The 17,315-nt window shown below is 63.3% G+C and overlaps 1 protein-coding gene across 1 annotated transcript in view; it reads right to left on the bottom strand.

Annotated features, from left to right (window-relative positions):
• Positions 1–257: 257 nt before the first annotated feature.
• LOC117643452 (filamin-B-like) overlaps positions 258–17,315 on the bottom strand; it is a 55,769-nt gene continuing 38,711 nt past the window's right edge. Inside the window, 17 exon segments of the mRNA XM_034382367.1 lie at positions 258–1,440; positions 1,759–1,941; positions 2,027–2,443; positions 2,527–3,145; positions 3,222–3,502; positions 3,588–4,164; positions 4,243–4,493; positions 4,496–4,844; positions 5,124–5,488; positions 5,583–5,756; positions 6,073–6,621; positions 6,705–6,926; positions 8,457–8,783; positions 9,112–9,365; positions 9,442–9,721; positions 9,868–10,089; positions 10,196–10,342. Coding sequence (XP_034238258.1) covers positions 1,151–1,440; positions 1,759–1,941; positions 2,027–2,443; positions 2,527–3,145; positions 3,222–3,502; positions 3,588–4,164; positions 4,243–4,493; positions 4,496–4,844; positions 5,124–5,488; positions 5,583–5,756; positions 6,073–6,621; positions 6,705–6,926; positions 8,457–8,783; positions 9,112–9,365; positions 9,442–9,721; positions 9,868–10,089; positions 10,196–10,342 — 5,507 coding nt within the window. The 3' untranslated portion in view covers positions 258–1,150.

The raw sequence follows: 17,315 nt of genomic DNA, 5'->3' as shown, positions 1-17,315 counted from the left end.
GCCGCGCTGTTGGTAGCGCCGGGGCACTCTCTGTTGCTAGGACGACCCTCACTGTTACTCGCGGTCTAGACTCAGGTCCAACTCTGTCCTGTACTACTCCTGCTCCCGAATACACTTGGCCTGCACACTCCGGAGTACCTCCTCATTCCCGCTGCAATCCCCCGACGCCAAATCCTAACAATAGGTCCCCGGAGCCTTGTCTTTCCGCGATTCAAAAGGACTTATTTCGGGGAGAAATGTGAAATAAAGCAGGCTTGTGAATGTTTTAAACATTTTATTTTATAACATGTAGAATAAAGTATAAATTAAAACAGTAAATAACACAACTAATTTGTCAATTTGTAGTCTGTGATGGCCTCATTCCGCTCTAACTTTTAGTGAGGCGTTTCTTCAAACTAATCAACAATGACGGCTTTTCACCTTTTGCTGTGGAAGGTCATGTAGCTGCCAATTGTTGACATCTCAGTCTGTCTTATTGTCAAATCACTTTTCTATTACACATGTAATTATATGGTTAGAGAAAATTAATCAGTGTTTTTAACAGGTGTAGTTATTATGGCATTAAGTTCAATCTCAAATTATTGGGAGTCAAAAGCAAAGGGAGCTCAGGCATTCGTCCCTGCCCGCGTCCTAAACTGGATGACTTTACAAGTTAAAGTCATTCATTTTAGGACTCTTATTTTTACTCATAATTACATCGGAACTACTTACAACACGTCATTCAAAATATGGCAACTTTACATTTCTAAAATACGGTTATCTCACGCGTCCGTTGGTGGTATTTTATCGTTTTAGAAAAACAGTTGAAGACACATAATTTCAATGGCATTCCTTCTACTCCACGTTCTGCTGGCGGCAGAATGAATGGCAAAGGAATTACATTGACTCTCGCCGTCTTTCCGAGTCTTCCGACTGGACGGGACGGACTGTACCCAGAAGGTGGACCTCAAGGCAGGCCGCGGGGCCGGGGCCCCTGCCAGTGCCGCGAGGCCGAAGGACAAAGCACTAATGAGCAGATCTCAGGTGTATCTCAGGTGTATATCCCCGGGCAGCTTGGTTATTACTTTGTACTCAGTTACGCCGTGCATTCACTCGCCATTCACGCGTCCATCCATTCATCCATTCACTCGTCCAAATTCATTCATCCAATTTACAACTGTGCCTGCGAGCCCCTCCACGAGGCGCCCGTGTTGAGCATGGCGTAGCTGGTGGAGTAGGCCACGCTGCCGTACAGCTCCGAGCCGGGCGAGTGGTTGCCCTGCAGGAAGCGGTTCAGCTCCTCCTGCGTGTCGAAGATCATGACGGCGAAGGGCGACCCGGGGACGTGGTCGCCGGCCCACTTGACCTCGACGCGGTAGTCCCCGGGCTCCGTGGGGTCGAACTTGCAGAGGATGGTGCGGTCCTTCTGGCTGCCGCGCTGCATCTCTACGCGGAACGCGCCTGCGGAACACCGAGAGTACAAGTTAGCCGTGCAGGTGGACATTGGACATGGAAGCGGACACCGTCGGGCCAGAAGACCAGTGGAGGCGGCCAAAACGCTAGACTCGTTTCGAGCTCCAGAGTCGCTCAACAGGGCTCGAACCGAACGTGTGACCCCACCAAGGGATTCCTCGTTCGGAGAGCAATCCATTGGTGGGGTCTAAACGTTCGGTTCGAGTCCCATTTAGCGACTCTGGAGCTCAAAACCCGTCCGACATTTTGAGCGCCTCCACCGGTCTTCTGGCCCACTGTGCGTCGGCCGACTTGCCGAGGACTCACCTTTGGGACCCCTGATGCGCACGGTGAGCTGCCCCGCGCCCGCGCCGCGCGTGTCGCAGATGAAGCGCGACTGGAAGGTGGCCAGGACGCCGTGCTCCACGCCGGGGCCGTAGACGCGCACCTTGCTGGCGTCGGGGGCGCCGTTGACGCGCAGGGTGTAGGGACTACCCGGCACGTGCTCGCCTGGAAGGGAACAGGGAGTCAGTGACCTGCCCGCAGATGCGCTGTCATTACGCCACACGCTGCCGCGCGCTGCCCTGAGACTCACCCCCGTACTTGACGGTCAGGGCGTGGCGGCCCGCCTCCTGCGGCTTGACGTTGAGGGTGAAGGTGCCGTCGCCGTGGTCGTAAAGTTCGCAGTACGCCACCTTGTGCGGGCCGACGCAGTGTGCCGTCAGCTCGCCGGGGCCGGCGCGCCGCGTGTCGATGAAGGACCGGATCTCCTTGCCGACGGTGCCGACCCGCAGCCCGTCGCCCGAGCACATGACGCGCGAGGCGTCCGCCACGGCGGCCACCTGCACCTTGAGCGGGCACCCCTTGACCTGGCGGTCGGACCACATGACGTTGAGCAGGTAGGAGCCGGGCGCCGCCGGGGTGTAGGTGGCACGGAACACACTGTTGCCCAGGGGCTGCAGCTGCACCGGCACCTCCGTCTTCATGCCCGTGATGGACACCTCGGGGGAGCCTGCGGGACATGCGGGAAGGCGTCAGTCAGAGCGGCAACAGTCAGAGAACAGGGCCTCGGCGATGGACTCGGGATGCACTCACCAGGGCCTGCCTGCGAGCCGTCGATGGTGAACTCGGCCTCCTGGTGGCACTTGGCCGAGGCGAGGCCTCTGCCAGTCAGCACCACCCTGACGGGGCCCGCGCCCGCACTGCCCGCCTCCGCCACGCCCACCAGCGGCATCCTGGGCAGCGGGGCGCCGCCGTAGAACACGGTGAGGCGGTGCTCGCCCGGCGCGCGCGGCGTCAGCAGCAGGCGCTGCCGCGTGCCGCCCGCGCCGGCCGACTCCACGGCCACGGGGACGGTCTGGCCGTTGGGGCCCACGCACTCCGCCGTCAGCTGGCCGGGGCCCGCGTCCGCCAGGTCCAGGCTGATCTTCTTGGTGATGTGCGCGGCCAGCTCCAGGCGGCCGCGCGCGTCGCAGTGCGCCTCCCAGCCGCCGATGACGCGCACCTTGCGGGGGTCCACGATGCGGGGGTGGAAGGGCGAGCCCGTCACGTCGGCGCCGTCCAGGACCACGCGCACGTCGTGGACGCCCACCTCGTTGGGGGTGTACGTGACCAGGAAGTCGCCGTCCGGGGTGCGCTCCACGCGGCAGTCGACGGCGTCCTCGGGGCCGTCGATCTGGACCAGCGGCTCGCCCACCAGGCCAGCTCCGGAGACCTGCACAGACCTCCACGTCAGACGCGTCCGCGGAGTGCGGATCCGAGAGGATTGACATTTTTATCCGTTTGCTTACCTTGAAGGACGCCGTACTGCCGACGCGGCCGCCGACCAGTCCGTCGCCGTGCGCACGGGCCACGCCGGCCTCCTCGACGGTGAAGGTGACGGGGGAGCCGGGGATCTCCTCGCCGCCATAGGTGATGTTGAACCGGTAGCTGCCGGGGAGGCTGGGTACGAACTCGATGAGGTCGCAGTCCTTGTCGTCGGGGAACGAGTTCACTTTGAGCGGGAGGTCTTGGCCCAGCGGGCTCGTGACCATCACGTCCAGCTCCGCGAAGCCGGCCTGCTTGCGTTGGACTGTCGGACACGAGTCGGACACGGCGGTCATTAGGGGGCTGCCCAGGCTGAGCACGTAATCGCAAAATACCATCGGGCTACTCACGTTTGAAGGCGATCTTCTCGTTGACGGACACGGCGTGCGAGAGCGGCACGCCCCCCAGGGCCTCCACCTTGACCTTGGACGCGTCGAACACTTGGCAGTGGTACGGCGAGCCCCTGACCGCGCGCGACCCGTGCATCACCTCGATCTTGTAGAGGCCGGCGCTGTTGGCGGTGAACTCGGCCAGCAGGTTACCGTCCTTCTGCTGGTAGCAGCGCACGGGCACGGCCGTGGAGTGCGGCCCCGTGATGACCACGTCGAACTCCTTGGCGGGGTGGCCCAGGGTCTCGATGACGAACGAGGACACGCGGCCGGCGCGCGCCTGGTACAGCCCCAGCCCCGTGGCCATCACGTCCTGCCCCACGGCTGGGTTCTGCACGGCCACCTCCATGGGGCAGCCCGCCACGTGCATGCCGTTGTACTTGACGTCGATGCGGTGCGGGATGGCCAGCTTGGGGTGGAACACCACCTCGTACTGGCCCGTGCCCGAGTGCAGCTCGCGGATCGAGTGCTTGACGTCGATGCCCGCCGCGCGGACGGACACCGTCAGCGAGCCCGTGCCCGCGCCGCTCGTGTCAACCTGCGGGAAGAGGTGGCTTCAGTCAAACAATCCTTTGGTTGAATCCGGTTGAAGCAATGTTTGTTGGGGAAGCCGTACCTTGAAGGTGGCGGCGCGGTGGCAGAAGGCGTCACCCAGCTCGAAGACGCGCACGCGCTGCGGGTCGAACACCTGGACCTGCAGGGGCTGCTTGGTGAGCGGCTGCTGCTTGTGGTACACGGACACGGTGTGCAGCCCCACCTGCTGCGGCCGGTACTCGACGCGGATCAGCCCCGAGGGCAGGCGCGTGGCGGTGCAGGGCACGGCGCCGCCGTCCGGGCCCACCACCTCCATGTCGATGTGGCCCTCCAGCCCTTGGGGTCGACGTGGAAGTGCGCGGGCGCGCCGCGGACGCTCTCCTTGACGCCCACCATGCGCGACTCGCGGCGCTGCGCCTGCATGGCCTGCATGGCGCGCGCCTCCTTGGCGCCCAGCTCCAGCACCTCGCAGCGGAACGGACTGCCCGGCACGTCCTCCTCGTTGAAGGAGATGTTGACGAAGTGCGGCGTCTGCTCGTGCGGCACGAACGTCACGTCGTACAGGCCGCGCGAGCACGCCACCACCTCCGCCTTGACCGTGCTGCGGTCCGTGCTCACCACCAGCTCCAGCGTGCCCTCGCCCGCCGAGCAGGCGTCCACCGTGAACGTGGCGGGCTTGCTCACCTGCGGGAAGAGCGGCCAGTCAGCGTCAACATGATCCGGGAGGCCTCAAAGGACCTCTGATGCAGGGAGGAAGAAGACCGGCGCCGGCGGCCAAAGCTCAGACGAGTTTAGAGCCCCACCGACGGTGGACTCGAACCGAGTGAGTGACCCCACCAATGGGATCACACGCTCGGTTCGAGACCTGTTTAGTGACTCTGGAGCTCAAAACTCGTCAAGAGTTTAGGCCGCCTCCACCGGTCCCCTGGCCCACTGTGCGATGTAGTCCGTCGCCGCACCCACCTTGCACTGGCCCAGCCCCGTGACCTTGATCTTGTTGACGTCGTACACGTTGCAGGCGAACGGGCTGCCGCGCACGGGCTCGCCATCCAGGGCGACGGTCACGCTGTGGCGGCCCACCTCCTCGGGCGTGAAGGCGGCCGTGAACTTGTTGTCGGGGGACTGCGTGATGGTGGAGGGCAGCGTGCGGCCCGACGGCGCCAGGACGCTGATGGAGCACGTCCCCCCGCCGGGCGGCACGGGCCCGTTGCCCGCTTTCTGCGGGTCCACGGTGATGCTGGCGGGCCGGCCGAGGGCGCACGCCTTGAGCCCCGGCCCGGACACCAGCACCTGGCTCCAGTCCAGCACCTTGCACGTGAACGGCGACCCTGCGGACAGGCGGACAGTCAGAGGCGGACAGTCAGACGGCGCGTTCCGGTGGAGGTTCATGCGGGACATTCCCGTCGCTGCGAAAAGCCTTACCGGGCACAGGCTCGCCGTTGAACCTGACGCTGAGGCTGTGCGGCGCCGCCTCCTGAGGCTTGAAGTTGACCTTGAACTTGGCGTTGCCTTCGGACTGCACGTAGTTGGGGACGTTGCAGCCGTTGACCGACACGATGATCTCCAGGTTGCCGGCGCCGGCCTGGCTCGCGTTGACTGGAGGGCAGAGACAAAGCGGGATGAGAAATTTTTGTCAACGTGGAGGCACACTGCAAGAGGACCATATACGCAAAAAGGGCCGCCTTCCCAGACGCCGGTTTGAGTCCGGGCGCTTTAACTGGGGCTCGTAGGCCGAAGCGGGGGTGACCCACCGGATTGCCTCCCAAAGCGGGTCCCAGTCGGCGGGCGTCAAGTCACGGTTCGGCCCTGGGCCTAGCCGGGCTCGCGGGGGCTCCAAAGCGGGCCCCGCGAGGCCGCCTCCCCCCGGTCTCCCGCGGCCCACTGTGCACTGGAAAGAGCGACCTATACTTACTGCTGAAGAAGACCGCCTTGCCCACGGTGCCGGTGTTGATGTCCGTCACCTTCACCTTGGCGGCGTCGTAGGCCTTGACCAGGAACGGGCTGCCCTCGACGTGCGCGCCGGCCACCTTGACCTCGACGCTGTGGTCGCCGACGTCGGCGGGCGTGAAGTGCACGGTGTAGCGGCCCTGGCCCTGGCCGGCCTGCGCGGGGGCCACGTCCACGAGGAGCGGCCTGCGCGACGGCGACAGCACCTGCACCTCGGGGGCGGTCTGCCCCGCGGCGTCCGACTCGACGGTGAAGGCGGCGGGCCGGTTGACGGCCACCTTCTCCAGGCCCTCGCTGGTCACGACGACGCGCGCCGCCTGCGACACGCGGCACTGGAACGGGCTGCCGGGGACGTCCTCGCCGTTGAAGCGCAGGTCCACGGTGTGCGGCGCGGCCTCCCTGGGCGTGAAGGAGATGGCGTACGTGTGCGGGCCCTGCGCCTGCGCCGACGTGGGCACGCGGCCCCCGTTCACCGTCACCTCCAGGTTGCCGGGGCCCGCCTGGCTAGTCTCCACTGGAAATGAAATAGGAAACTGTTAACATGCGCCTTTCCAATGCGGAGTTTGGTTTGTAGGCGGAGGTTTTCGACTCACGTACCCAGGAAGGTGATGGGCTTGCCGACGCTGCCCAGCGCCACGTCCTTGACCTTGATGGCGCGGACGTCGTACACCTTGCAGCTGAAGGGCGACCCCGCGACGGCGGCGCCGCGGTACGCCACGGTGACGGAGTGCTCGCCGACCACGCGCGGAGCGAACTCCACGTGGAACACTTGTCCGCCATTGTCTTTGACTTGGGCCGGCACAGCCTGTCCGTTCGGTCCTGGATGCGGTTCGTAAGGCAGTGTGAGGCAGCGCTCAGTAGAAAGGAGAACCATATTATCGATTAGGGCGTGGGGGGCAGTCCTTGATTAGTAGACAGGCACCACGATGACGGGGAGGGGCGGAGGGTTTTAGCAGTGGTATGTACAAACAGGGTGGTTATTTCGTAATGACTACCGTTATGGTTACATCCCGATTTCGTTTCGCGGGAGTTACTCTAAGTTCTATCCGTTCCGGAGTGCCTACACTAGTGGTATCTTAGTCCTACTTCGATTAAAAGCGAAAACTACGTGACAACGCGAGCGTCTGGTGCCTAAACTGCTTTGTTTGAGCGAGTTTGACCGCCACGACAGCCTCATTTGATGAGCAAATACTTTTCGGTTAGCGACGTCAACTTAAAGGCAAAGTTATAAGCCCTACACCTGCTTAGTAAAACCCGGGAGAAGGCAGATTGCATTGGGCAAGTCAATCATTCAATCGCCGCTTAAAGTGATCGAATGATCAAGCTGCCAATCGAGCAGCAGTTTGACAAAAATAGATCGTTTCTATGTACAAAATCTATCTAACAACTCAAGAACCGCGTGAAAAAAATGCCGCGGCACGTTGAGACTAGTCATGACTATGTTCTGAATGTCTTTCTTCTTTTAGTCTAGGCGAACCAAATTCAGCAGCTGAGTGCTATGGCTTTTATCAGCATCATATTCTGACTAGAATTAGTTGAATAAAATGAAGTTGAAAAACAAGAGGGAGAACGAAAGCACGATTCGAACAGAGTCCAAAGAAAACATGCAGGGAAGCAAGGATACAAAAAATAAAAGGCACATAAATGAAAGAGACATGCAAGCCAGAACACCATTCAAGCTGTTTTCATGCGGGAAGCATTTCTTATTGCAAGTCGTTAATAAATTGCACAGAGATCGCGCAAAAGTATAAAAGATTCGTATATCGTTTCGTTTCGTCCGCGTCGGGAGTGACGGTGTGTGCAGTGGTCAAGTCTAAATCGTCTAGTGTCGTCGCATTCTGTACGGGGAGTTCCTTCCTGCAAAGACGAACAAGAGAGAGACCGTGATATAACAGTGGGGCAAGAAGAGTCAACCACCAGTGTGCAAAAGGGGGGCGATTCGCCTCGGGGGCTGCGGGGGCCCAAGTAGTGCTCTATCTAGGACTTACCGTGACTGTCACAGGCCTGGGCAGACCCGAAACGAAACACAAAACACTAGAATTACTTTTTTTCTGCATGAAACGGTGAAAAGTTTACTCGCGTTGCATTGGTGTCGTATACACAACAGGGAAGTACTCTCAGGGGGTGTAAGCAAGCGGGGAAATCGCCGCGACAACAGTAGTCAGGAAGAAACAGTTTGAGTAGCAGATTAGAGTACCCTGGGATCCACAACGCGCCCAACGAACATGCCTCCCGGACGGGACGACGGGGTGGTGCAGGGGTGTGGAGGGGTGTGGAGGGGTGGGTGGGCCTGGACTACTCGCAGTGTACCGGACGCCCCCTCGCCCTGGAGCCCTGCAGCACACTCACCCTCCACGTTCACTTCGATGTCCTCGACGCTGCCGCCGACGTTGTTCATGGTGAAGTAGGACGTCTTGCCGACGGCGGCCGACGACAGCGACGGCCCGCTCACGGTGATGTGGTGCGGGGAGTCGCCGGCGACGCGCGCCAGGAAGGGCGACCCGGGCACGGGCTCCTTGTTGAAGTTGATGCTGATGACGTGGTCCGTGGGCTCGATGGGCACGAAGCTGACGGCGAAGCGCGCGTTGCCCTGCGGGTGCACTTGCGTGGGGATGTTGTGGCCGCGCGCGCTGATGGTGATCTCCAGGTTGCCCTCGCCCGCCTCGCTCGCGTCCACTGTAAGGACGCACGCGTGTTAGCAGTGTCCCAGCAACCCGGCGTCCTGGTGTCCGCCATCCGTCAGCTGCCGCCTCACAGTGGGCTAGAAGGCCGGCATCGGTGGCCAAAAGTCTGTAACGCGTTTTGAGCTCCGGAGTCGCTAAGCAGGACTCGAACCGAGCGTGTGACCCCATCAATGGATTTCTCGTTACGAGAGCAATCCATTGGTGGGGTCACACGTTCGGTTCGAGGCCCATTTAGTGTCTCTGGAGCTCAAAACGCGTTCGGGATTTTGACCGCCTCCACGGGTCTTCTGGCCCACTGTGCGCCTTGGCCGCGGGCTTACCCATGAACTGCAGCGTCTTGCCGACGGCGCCCTGGGGCAGCGGGCCGACGAGCACCCTCTTGGCGTCGTAGGCCTTGGCCACGAAGGGCGTGCCGCTGACGGGGTGGCCGTTGTACTCCACGGTGATGGAGTGGGCGCCGACGTCGCGCGGGGTGAACTCAGCCGTGAAGCCCGAGTGCACGTTGCCCGTCACCTTGACGGGGAGCTCCGCGGTGGGGCCACGGATGGACACGGCCAGCTCGGCGCTGCCCGACCTGGTCACAAAAAAGCCAAACGTGAGTGAGGGAGTCGGTGGGATTCGAACCCGCGGCTGCGCGGTGGAGCACTCACCCGTCCACGGCCATGTGGAAGCGCGCCACCTCGTCGACGGGCACCAGCTCCAGGTTGCGCAGCGTGAGCGACACGCGGCTGGTGTCCGACACGGCGCACACGAAGGGGCAGCCCGCCACCGTCTCCCCGTTGAACTTGATGTCGATGAGGTGCGGCTTGGTCTGCTCCGGCGTGAAGCTGACGAGGCAGCGGCCGCCGCCCACCACCTGCACGTGGTTCGGCACCTCGCCCTCGTTGATGGAGATCTCGAGCTGGCCCTCGCCCGCCTGGCTGGCGTCCACTGTAAAGCAAACCGCTTGAACGTCTTTCTTTTTGGCAGTGTGGCAGCGCAATTAGCGACCGCCACTCCTTTCTCCGACTCGTCCACACATGGCCATGCCTTGGCCATGCCGGCAGTGACTGCCCGTGGCTGCCGGCAGTACTCACCCCTGAACTGGCACGGCTGCCCCACCACGCCGCTGCCCACCTCGGTGACCCGGATCAGGCTCGAGTTGTACACCTTGGCGACCAGCGGGCCGGCGGCGAGCTTCTCGCCGGCCAGCGACACCTCCACGAGGTGGCTGCCGACCTCGTTGGGCGTGAACTCGATGCGGAACATGCCGCCGCCTTCCTCCATGAGCCGCGCGTTGAGCGGCCGTTTGGAGGGGCCTGCAACACGACGCCACCGTCAGCACCTGCATGGCCGCGTGGCTAAGGCGACCGTCGCGCACGTCGAAGGTCGTGGGTTCGAAACCCGCCAGCGCTGGCTACTCACTCATGATGTGTACGTCAATGTCGGCGCGCTTGAAGCCCAGCGCGCTCAGCTCGAAGGTGGCCGTGGTGCCGGCGGCGACCAGGCGCACCGCCTCGCCGAGCACCGACATTTTGGGCCCGGCCATGACTGCGACCTGCCAGGGGCTGCCTGCAACACGATAAAAAACTCTTTCACTCCTGCTTTCCAACCTGCAATGCTCCACTGCCGGCGTAGTGGCTTAACGACGCGGTTAAAGACCAAGACCGTCCTGCCGTCGCGGAGTTCTCTTTTTAATATGACGGCTGGCTTTGCCAAATGCACCGTCTCTCTGGATGTTTGGCTTCCGATCCGCGGGAAGAGAAATCTGGAATTTGGCGAGGCGGTAGGGGCGCAGCAGCACCGCCCCCGGTCACGGCGTCGCGTCGGCCCGGCGTCACGCACTTGGCTGCGTTTTGGCGCCGGCCAACGGGGACGCACGACCCGCCATGGCAGGCGCTGTCTCTCTCGCACCGCTTCGCAACGCCCCACGAGTGCGAGAGAGCACGACACTGTTCAGAATGAGGCCGACGACGAGGGCGGCGACGGGCTGCATGACGACGGGGGCAACTAGAGCGGGGCGACGACGCGGTGCCCCTCAGGTGGCTGCAGCACTGCTGCACAGGCGTGGTGACGCACAGTGGGCCAGAAGACCGGCGCAGGCGGCCAAAACTCTCGACGCGTTTTGAGCTCCAGAGTCGAAAACAGGACTCGAACTGAACGTGTGACCCCACCAATGGATTCCTCGTCCGGAGAGCAGTCTATTGGTGGGGTCACACGTTCGGTTCGGGTCCTGTTTAGCGACTCTAGCTCAAAACGCATCTAGAGTTCTGGCCGCCTGCACCGGTCTTCTGGCCCACTGTGTGACGTCACGCGGGGGGTCTTGGCCGCCTTCGCTTTCTCGTCTCGCACACACGTCCCTACGCCCACGCGTCCGACGCGCCCGCCCAGCTGCGGAAACAACTAACAGCGCACCGCGGTGGGGATGGGGCATGACGCATCGACACACAGAGAGGTGCGCGAGCCGCACAGTGGGCCAGAAGACCGGTGGAGGCGGCCAAAACTCTAGACGCGTTTTGAGCTCCAGAGTCGCTAAATGGGACTCGAACCGAACGTGTGACCCCACCAATGGATTGCTCTCCGAACGAGGAATCCATTGATGGGGTCACACGTTCTGTTCGAGTCCCATTTCGCGACTCTGGAGCTCAAAATGCGTCTAGAGTTTTGGCCGCCTCCGCCGGTCTTCTGGCCCACTGTGAGCCGCCAGCCAGCTGTGTTTTGGCCTTTGGGGCTGTGGAGTTGTTCAGACCAAAACGCGGTGAGTCTCGGAAACGGCGCTTGGAGCACGGCCTTGGCGTTTGCCGGTTTGCCGCCGGTGGAAGGTTCATTTCCTGTGTGCACGCCGTGCACGCCGTGCTGCCGCGCGCGGCGCTCGGCACTCCGCTGACGGCGACGCCACGGCCACGCCCACCACGCCCCGCGACGCGCCGCGACTGCAGACGAGCGCAAACTCATTCTATTCACATCTGAGAGTCGTTGTCAGCAAGCTGCTGCCGAACTGGCGTCGTGGCGCTCTGTCTCTCTCGCACCCTTACCGCCACGCCCAACGAGTGGGACAGAGAAGAGCGGTCACTGCTCGGAGTCGGCCTGCCGCAGATTGGAGCCGCGAGGCGCGACCGACCACTGTATCGGGGGCCGTCCAATAATGGCGGACATCGTCACTCTGCCTCTCTCGCACCCCTGCGTCACGCACCCTTGAGAGCGAGAGAGACAGAGCACCGCTCGGCCCGCAGTGTAGTGGAGGCGCGAGGCGGGGCGGGGCCGTCCAACAATTACGTGGCAATCGTAACAACAATCCCCCCAATTTACAGTGAAGGTGTTACCCAACCGAAGGTGTTCTCGCCGCCGCTGTCCGGCCGGCATGTCCGGCCGATAGCATCACGCTGGCGACCTTGATGGGCGTGACCGTGAGTGTAAATTGTGGGCGGAGGAGAATGGGAGACAGAGGAACCTATACGGCTCCTGCCGCTGCCGGTGATGTAACAGAGAAGGCACCGCGGCACTCCGGGCGAGAGGAGCGGCGCGTCGACCGGATGGCCGGATGGGTGAAAAGCCGAGCTGGAATGCTGGAGAATTGGCTGGGCTGGCTGGAGTCCAGCCGCGGCGCGGCGTGGGACGGGGCGGGACGCGGGGCTCTAGGTAACGAGGCGCTTAAACTTGGATCTGGGGGGACGCCGCTGGAAGAAGAGGCAGAATCGGACCGGAGAAAAGCGGCTTGGGGGGCAATGGGGCTGGAGACGGAAGGCTGGAATGCCTGGAAGGCCGATAACGCGGCCGCAAGGAGTCCTGCCTGGAGTCCTGGACTGCTGGCACACCGCTGGCACCGACCGGGCGAGGGGCCGGGCCCAGCCACGGCCCAGCCGCGGCCCAGCCCAGGGGCGGACTGGAAGGAAAGGGGAGGGGGGCGAACCGGTATCCATGCATGCCCGCAGTCGGCACGTCGCATACCGACGCCGCGCCGCGCGTGAGTAACCGCCTAATCCACCTGTCGCGCGGCGTTCCACGTTCCACGCATCCACCAGTCGGCCAGGTTCACTGGACCAGGGGTCAGCACGCCAGCACCACGGGCAGGGCCTGGCCGGCCTGGCCGCCAGGCTCACTGGACGGGCATCTCTGGTCGAGCGGTACTCGCGGGGCGACGCCTGGGTCCACCTCGTTGAGGTCCTTGGCATGCCTCGGCACCGGTTGTGTATCCACTGTGTATCCATTTTGTCTCCGCTGGCTCCTGGCGCCACCCGTGCCGCTGTGGCTCCACCGCGGCGAGTCATCGCCAAGGCATCGCCAAGGCATCGCACACACTGCGATCGAAGCGCGCCGCTTTCCCATCGGCAAGAAAGTGCGGGCCGCGAGGCAGACTGGCGGACGGCGCGGCCCGGCCGCCGTGATCGGCAGTCTTGGCGTCTTGGCTACGTCTTGGCTGGCTGGGCTCCTTCAGCGCGACGCCCAGGCGACGCCGAGACGCCCAAAGTGACACTTCCTGGGCGCGCACAACGCGTATCCATCGAGGGCCGCGTCCCCCATTCACGCACTCACGCACGCTCACGCCGCACCGCGAACCTTACCCTCGAGAGGACGTCGGGGAAGTCACTTGAAACGTCAATTTGTCACTTTGTCACTGCACACCGTCACTCCGTCACTCCCGACGCGGACTCCGTCATCACCGCGGATTCAGCATTGTAAAAAGGACGCGGTCGCGTCGCGGAGCAGCGCGTCGACCTGCTCGTCGAGGGCCTCTACCAAGACTGACTGGCTGCTGGCTGGCCGCCGCCGCGCCCCGCGCCGCGCTTGGGGCTTGGGCCTCTCGCCGGCGCAAGGCGTAGCACGGCGTGGCGCCGCCAGCTCGGGCTGGCCGCCTCTGCCTCGGCGGTCCGGGGCGCGGCGGCGCGGCGGCGGGGGAGGAGAGGAGGGCGGTAGGGCGGCGACCTACCTGGCGGCCCGGCGGCCTGGCGGTGCGGCCTGGCGTGCCGGCGGTGGGAGAGAGATTGCACGCCCCCCTCCCCTTCCCCACCTGCCCGAGGAGCCCGAGAAGGCAGCAACAACAAAAGAAACAACAACAGCGACCGGGGCTACCTTAGCAGGCGCGCCCCATCAGGTAGGTGCCTTCCAGAGCACCCGGCCCTGGCCGCCCGGGCAGCGCAGGTGCAACACGTCGCCCATTCATTGGAAACAGTCCTCCTGGAGCCCGGCAGGCAGGCCTGGACGCCGTCCCCTGGTTGCAGGGAAGTCCAGGGAAGTCCAGGGAAGTTGGCCGCGGCGCTCGCGCTGCGCTGCATGGGGCCGTGCTGGCCGCGCTGCTGCCCTTCACGGCCGCGTCCGCGCCGCGAGTGCGTCGCCCCGCCGCGGAACCGCATTCCAGTGTACCTAGCCCAGCCCAGCCAGCCCAGAACAACGCGCGGCGACAAGTCGCGCGGCCGCGCCACGCCTGGCCGCGCCAAGCAGTGCAGCAACCACGACGACGGACGGCGGCTCCACCCAGATGTACTCTGCGATTCCTTGGCACCCACGCGCCGCGCGGCCCACGCGTCGCGTGCGTCACGGCACTGCATGTGGCGGTGCCAGCGCGGTGCCGCCGCCGAGTGCCGCAAGGACTGCAACGCCCCGGACACCCACAGCACGGCCGGCTTGTAGAGCGCGGCGTGCAGCCACGGCCAGCACACTGTGGGCTAGAAGACCGGTGGAGGCGGTCAAAATCCCGGACGGGTTTGAACCCCAGAGTCGCTAAATGGGACTCGAACCGAACGTGTGACCCCACCAATGGATTGCTCTTGAAACGAGGAATCCATTGGTCGGGTCACACGTTCGGTTCGAGTCCCATTGAGCTCCTCTGGAGCTCAAAACGTGTCTAGAGTTTTGGCCGCCGGCGCCGGTCTTCTGGCCCACTGTGCAGCACCTCGCCGATCAGGAACGCGGGGCGTCCAGGCCGCTGCGCTGACGCCGCGCTGCAGGTGCCGGTCGGCTGGCCGCCGCGCGCGCCGCCACCAGCAAGTCGCGCCTTCGTCGCTCTGTCTCTCTCGCACCCCGACGGAACGCCCCGCGAGTGCGAGAGAGACGGAGCGGAGTCACACTGACGGATGGACCAGGATGACGCGGCGCTGGAACCTGTTAGTGCCGCCCGGCGCCTTGGCGGCGAGTCACTGCGAGTCACGCCGTCATGCACTGTACAGTGTACCCGTCGAGGAATCTTTCATAACGCGCTGTGACTGGCGCTGGCGGGCGAGTGGCGTGTGCCAGGCCCTGGCCCCGCCAAGGACCCTCTCACACACAACGAGGAACCGCCAGCCCGCCAGCGCGCCGCAGAGCGAGAGAGCGTTTCTACTAAAACGCCCAAAACGGCTGGGGTTTAACATTGGCCACATTCGCCGAGGCTAGCCAGCGCGAACAGCATAGGAATCACGATCCAATGCCCCCCCCCTCCAGCTTTTCGCCCGTGACCACATGTGGCGCCGAGGTGCGCTCCGCCTGGCTACGCCCTGCCCGTGCCGTGCCCGCCCCGCCTGATGTGGTCCCTGTGGACCCACAGTGTGGGTCCGTTGGGCCCCTTGCGGTACCCTGTACTGTATGCACGGGCCGCCTGGGCCGCCTGGAACACGAGGGCCGCGCCGGAGCCGGGCTGGCTGGAGCTGGAGTCTGCCAACGGAGGAAAACTTACCGGCGCATGGAATTTCGTGACCGATTCCCTTCCAGAATTCGCTTGTCCCTCTCTTTCATGATAATTTTCGACACAACTTTACTCTGCAAACTCAACAGTGTACTCAGTACACTCTAGTTAGAGTGTGCTCATGAGTACACTCTAACTAGCGTGTACTCGGATGAGTACACTCGAACTAGCGTGTACTCATGAGCACACTCTAACTAGAGTGTACTGAGTACACTGTTGAGTTTGCAGAGTATATTTCACAAAAAGTTTGCATTCTTTCGTCCTGTTTTTGTATGTATTGAATAATGAATGGCGCTTCGACCCATTTTTCTGTCGAACGTTCCCACCATATTCCAGCAGTCGACGACGTAACCTGGACGACACTGCTTCTTCTTGCAGGCTTGGCGGGCTTGGCAGGCGCTACACTGTGTTGTGGTGCCGCGGCGAGGTTACACCAGACAAGGAGGCGGGTGGGGGCCGCGGGGGCCGGCTAGCGATTATCGGCAGAAGTAAAGGTCGAAGGCAGCAATGCAGGACGGGCGAGGTGCGGCGAGGTGCAGTGCGCCAAGAAATGCCAACAGCGCAACCGCCGCCCGCAATGCCACAGTCGCGGCGCACAGTGGGCCAGAAGACCGGTGGAGGCGGCCAAAATCCCGGACGCGTTTTGAGCTCCAGAGTCGCCACACATGACTCGAACCGAACGTGTGACCCCACCATTGGAATCCTCGTTCGAAGAGCGATCCGTTGGTGGGGTCACACGTTCGATTCGAGTCCCATTTGGCGACTCTGAAGCTCAAAACGCGTCTAAAATTTTGGCCGCGTCCACCGGTCTTCTGGACCACTGTGAACCGCGCGGCGCAGCGCGCAGCCACCAAGCAGCGCCAATCGCACAACGTTCGTCACTTTTCGACAATTTTCGACGGGCCGTGCACTGCACTGTACACCGCGAGGGCAAATTACAGTGGAGGCCCGCGTTGCGCGCTGCGCGTGTTGGTTGTTTGAATGTTGAGTGCGGTGTGGGGTCGTCGGGGCGCGGTGCGGCGGTGCGGCCCAGCCCTCATCCATAAACCGAACCATAAAGGGAACCAACGGCGAGCGAACGCTCACGACCTGTGCGCCAAACAAAAACTTACAAGTTCCTGAGGGCAAAAAATACGGTTGGGAACGGGTTATGAATTCAATAGCATCCCACACGCGTCTTACTCTAGCTACCCGTTCAAATTCGCAACATGGGGATCTGGGGACGCGGACCGCGAGGAGCTACCTTAATACATTGCCAATTATTTATTGCAGTCGGTAATTGTATTTCCATAGTCCACAGGGTGCGGCGCGACCTGCTCCGCTGCAGCACGCACTCCCAGAGCAGCAAGGCGAGCTCCTCGCCGCCTACGTGCATCCCACCGCGACGAAGGTATCGATGTCAACGCCCCGGCCGGCACGGCGGCCCGGCCCCGGCCCCACCACGCCCTCCTTGACATGTAGTCCACGAGTGTCGCCTGCCCTGCTCCAGCCTCCAGGCCGCCTCCAGGCCGCCTCCAGGCCGCCTCCAGGCCGCCTCCAGGCCGCCTCCAGGCCGCCTCCAGGCCGCCTCCAGGCCGCCTCCAGGCCGCCTCCAGGCCGCCTCCAGGCCGCCTCCAGGCCGCCTCCACCAGGCCGCCTCCAGGCCGCCTCCAGGCCGCCTCCAGGCCACCTCCAGGCCGCCTCCGGGCCGCCTCCGGGCCGCCTCCAGGCCGCCTCCAGGCCGCCTCCAGGCCGCCTCCAGGCCGCCTCCAGGCCGCCTCCAGGCCGCCTCCAGGCCGCTTCCAGGCCGCCTCCAGGCCGTCGTAAGGCGCGGCAGCAACGCGCAGTGCCGCAGGTACACTCTGCGCCAAAGAGCGGACGGGTCGCCGTCGGCGAAGCGCGATTGGC

Source organism: Thrips palmi, unplaced genomic scaffold (assembly GCF_012932325.1).
Source record: "Thrips palmi isolate BJ-2018 unplaced genomic scaffold, TpBJ-2018v1 HiC_scaffold_17, whole genome shotgun sequence".
NCBI lineage: Eukaryota > Metazoa > Arthropoda > Insecta > Thysanoptera > Thripidae > Thrips > Thrips palmi.
The sequence above is the reverse complement of the archived record's forward strand: the minus strand, read 5'-3'. Positions and strand labels throughout refer to the sequence as shown.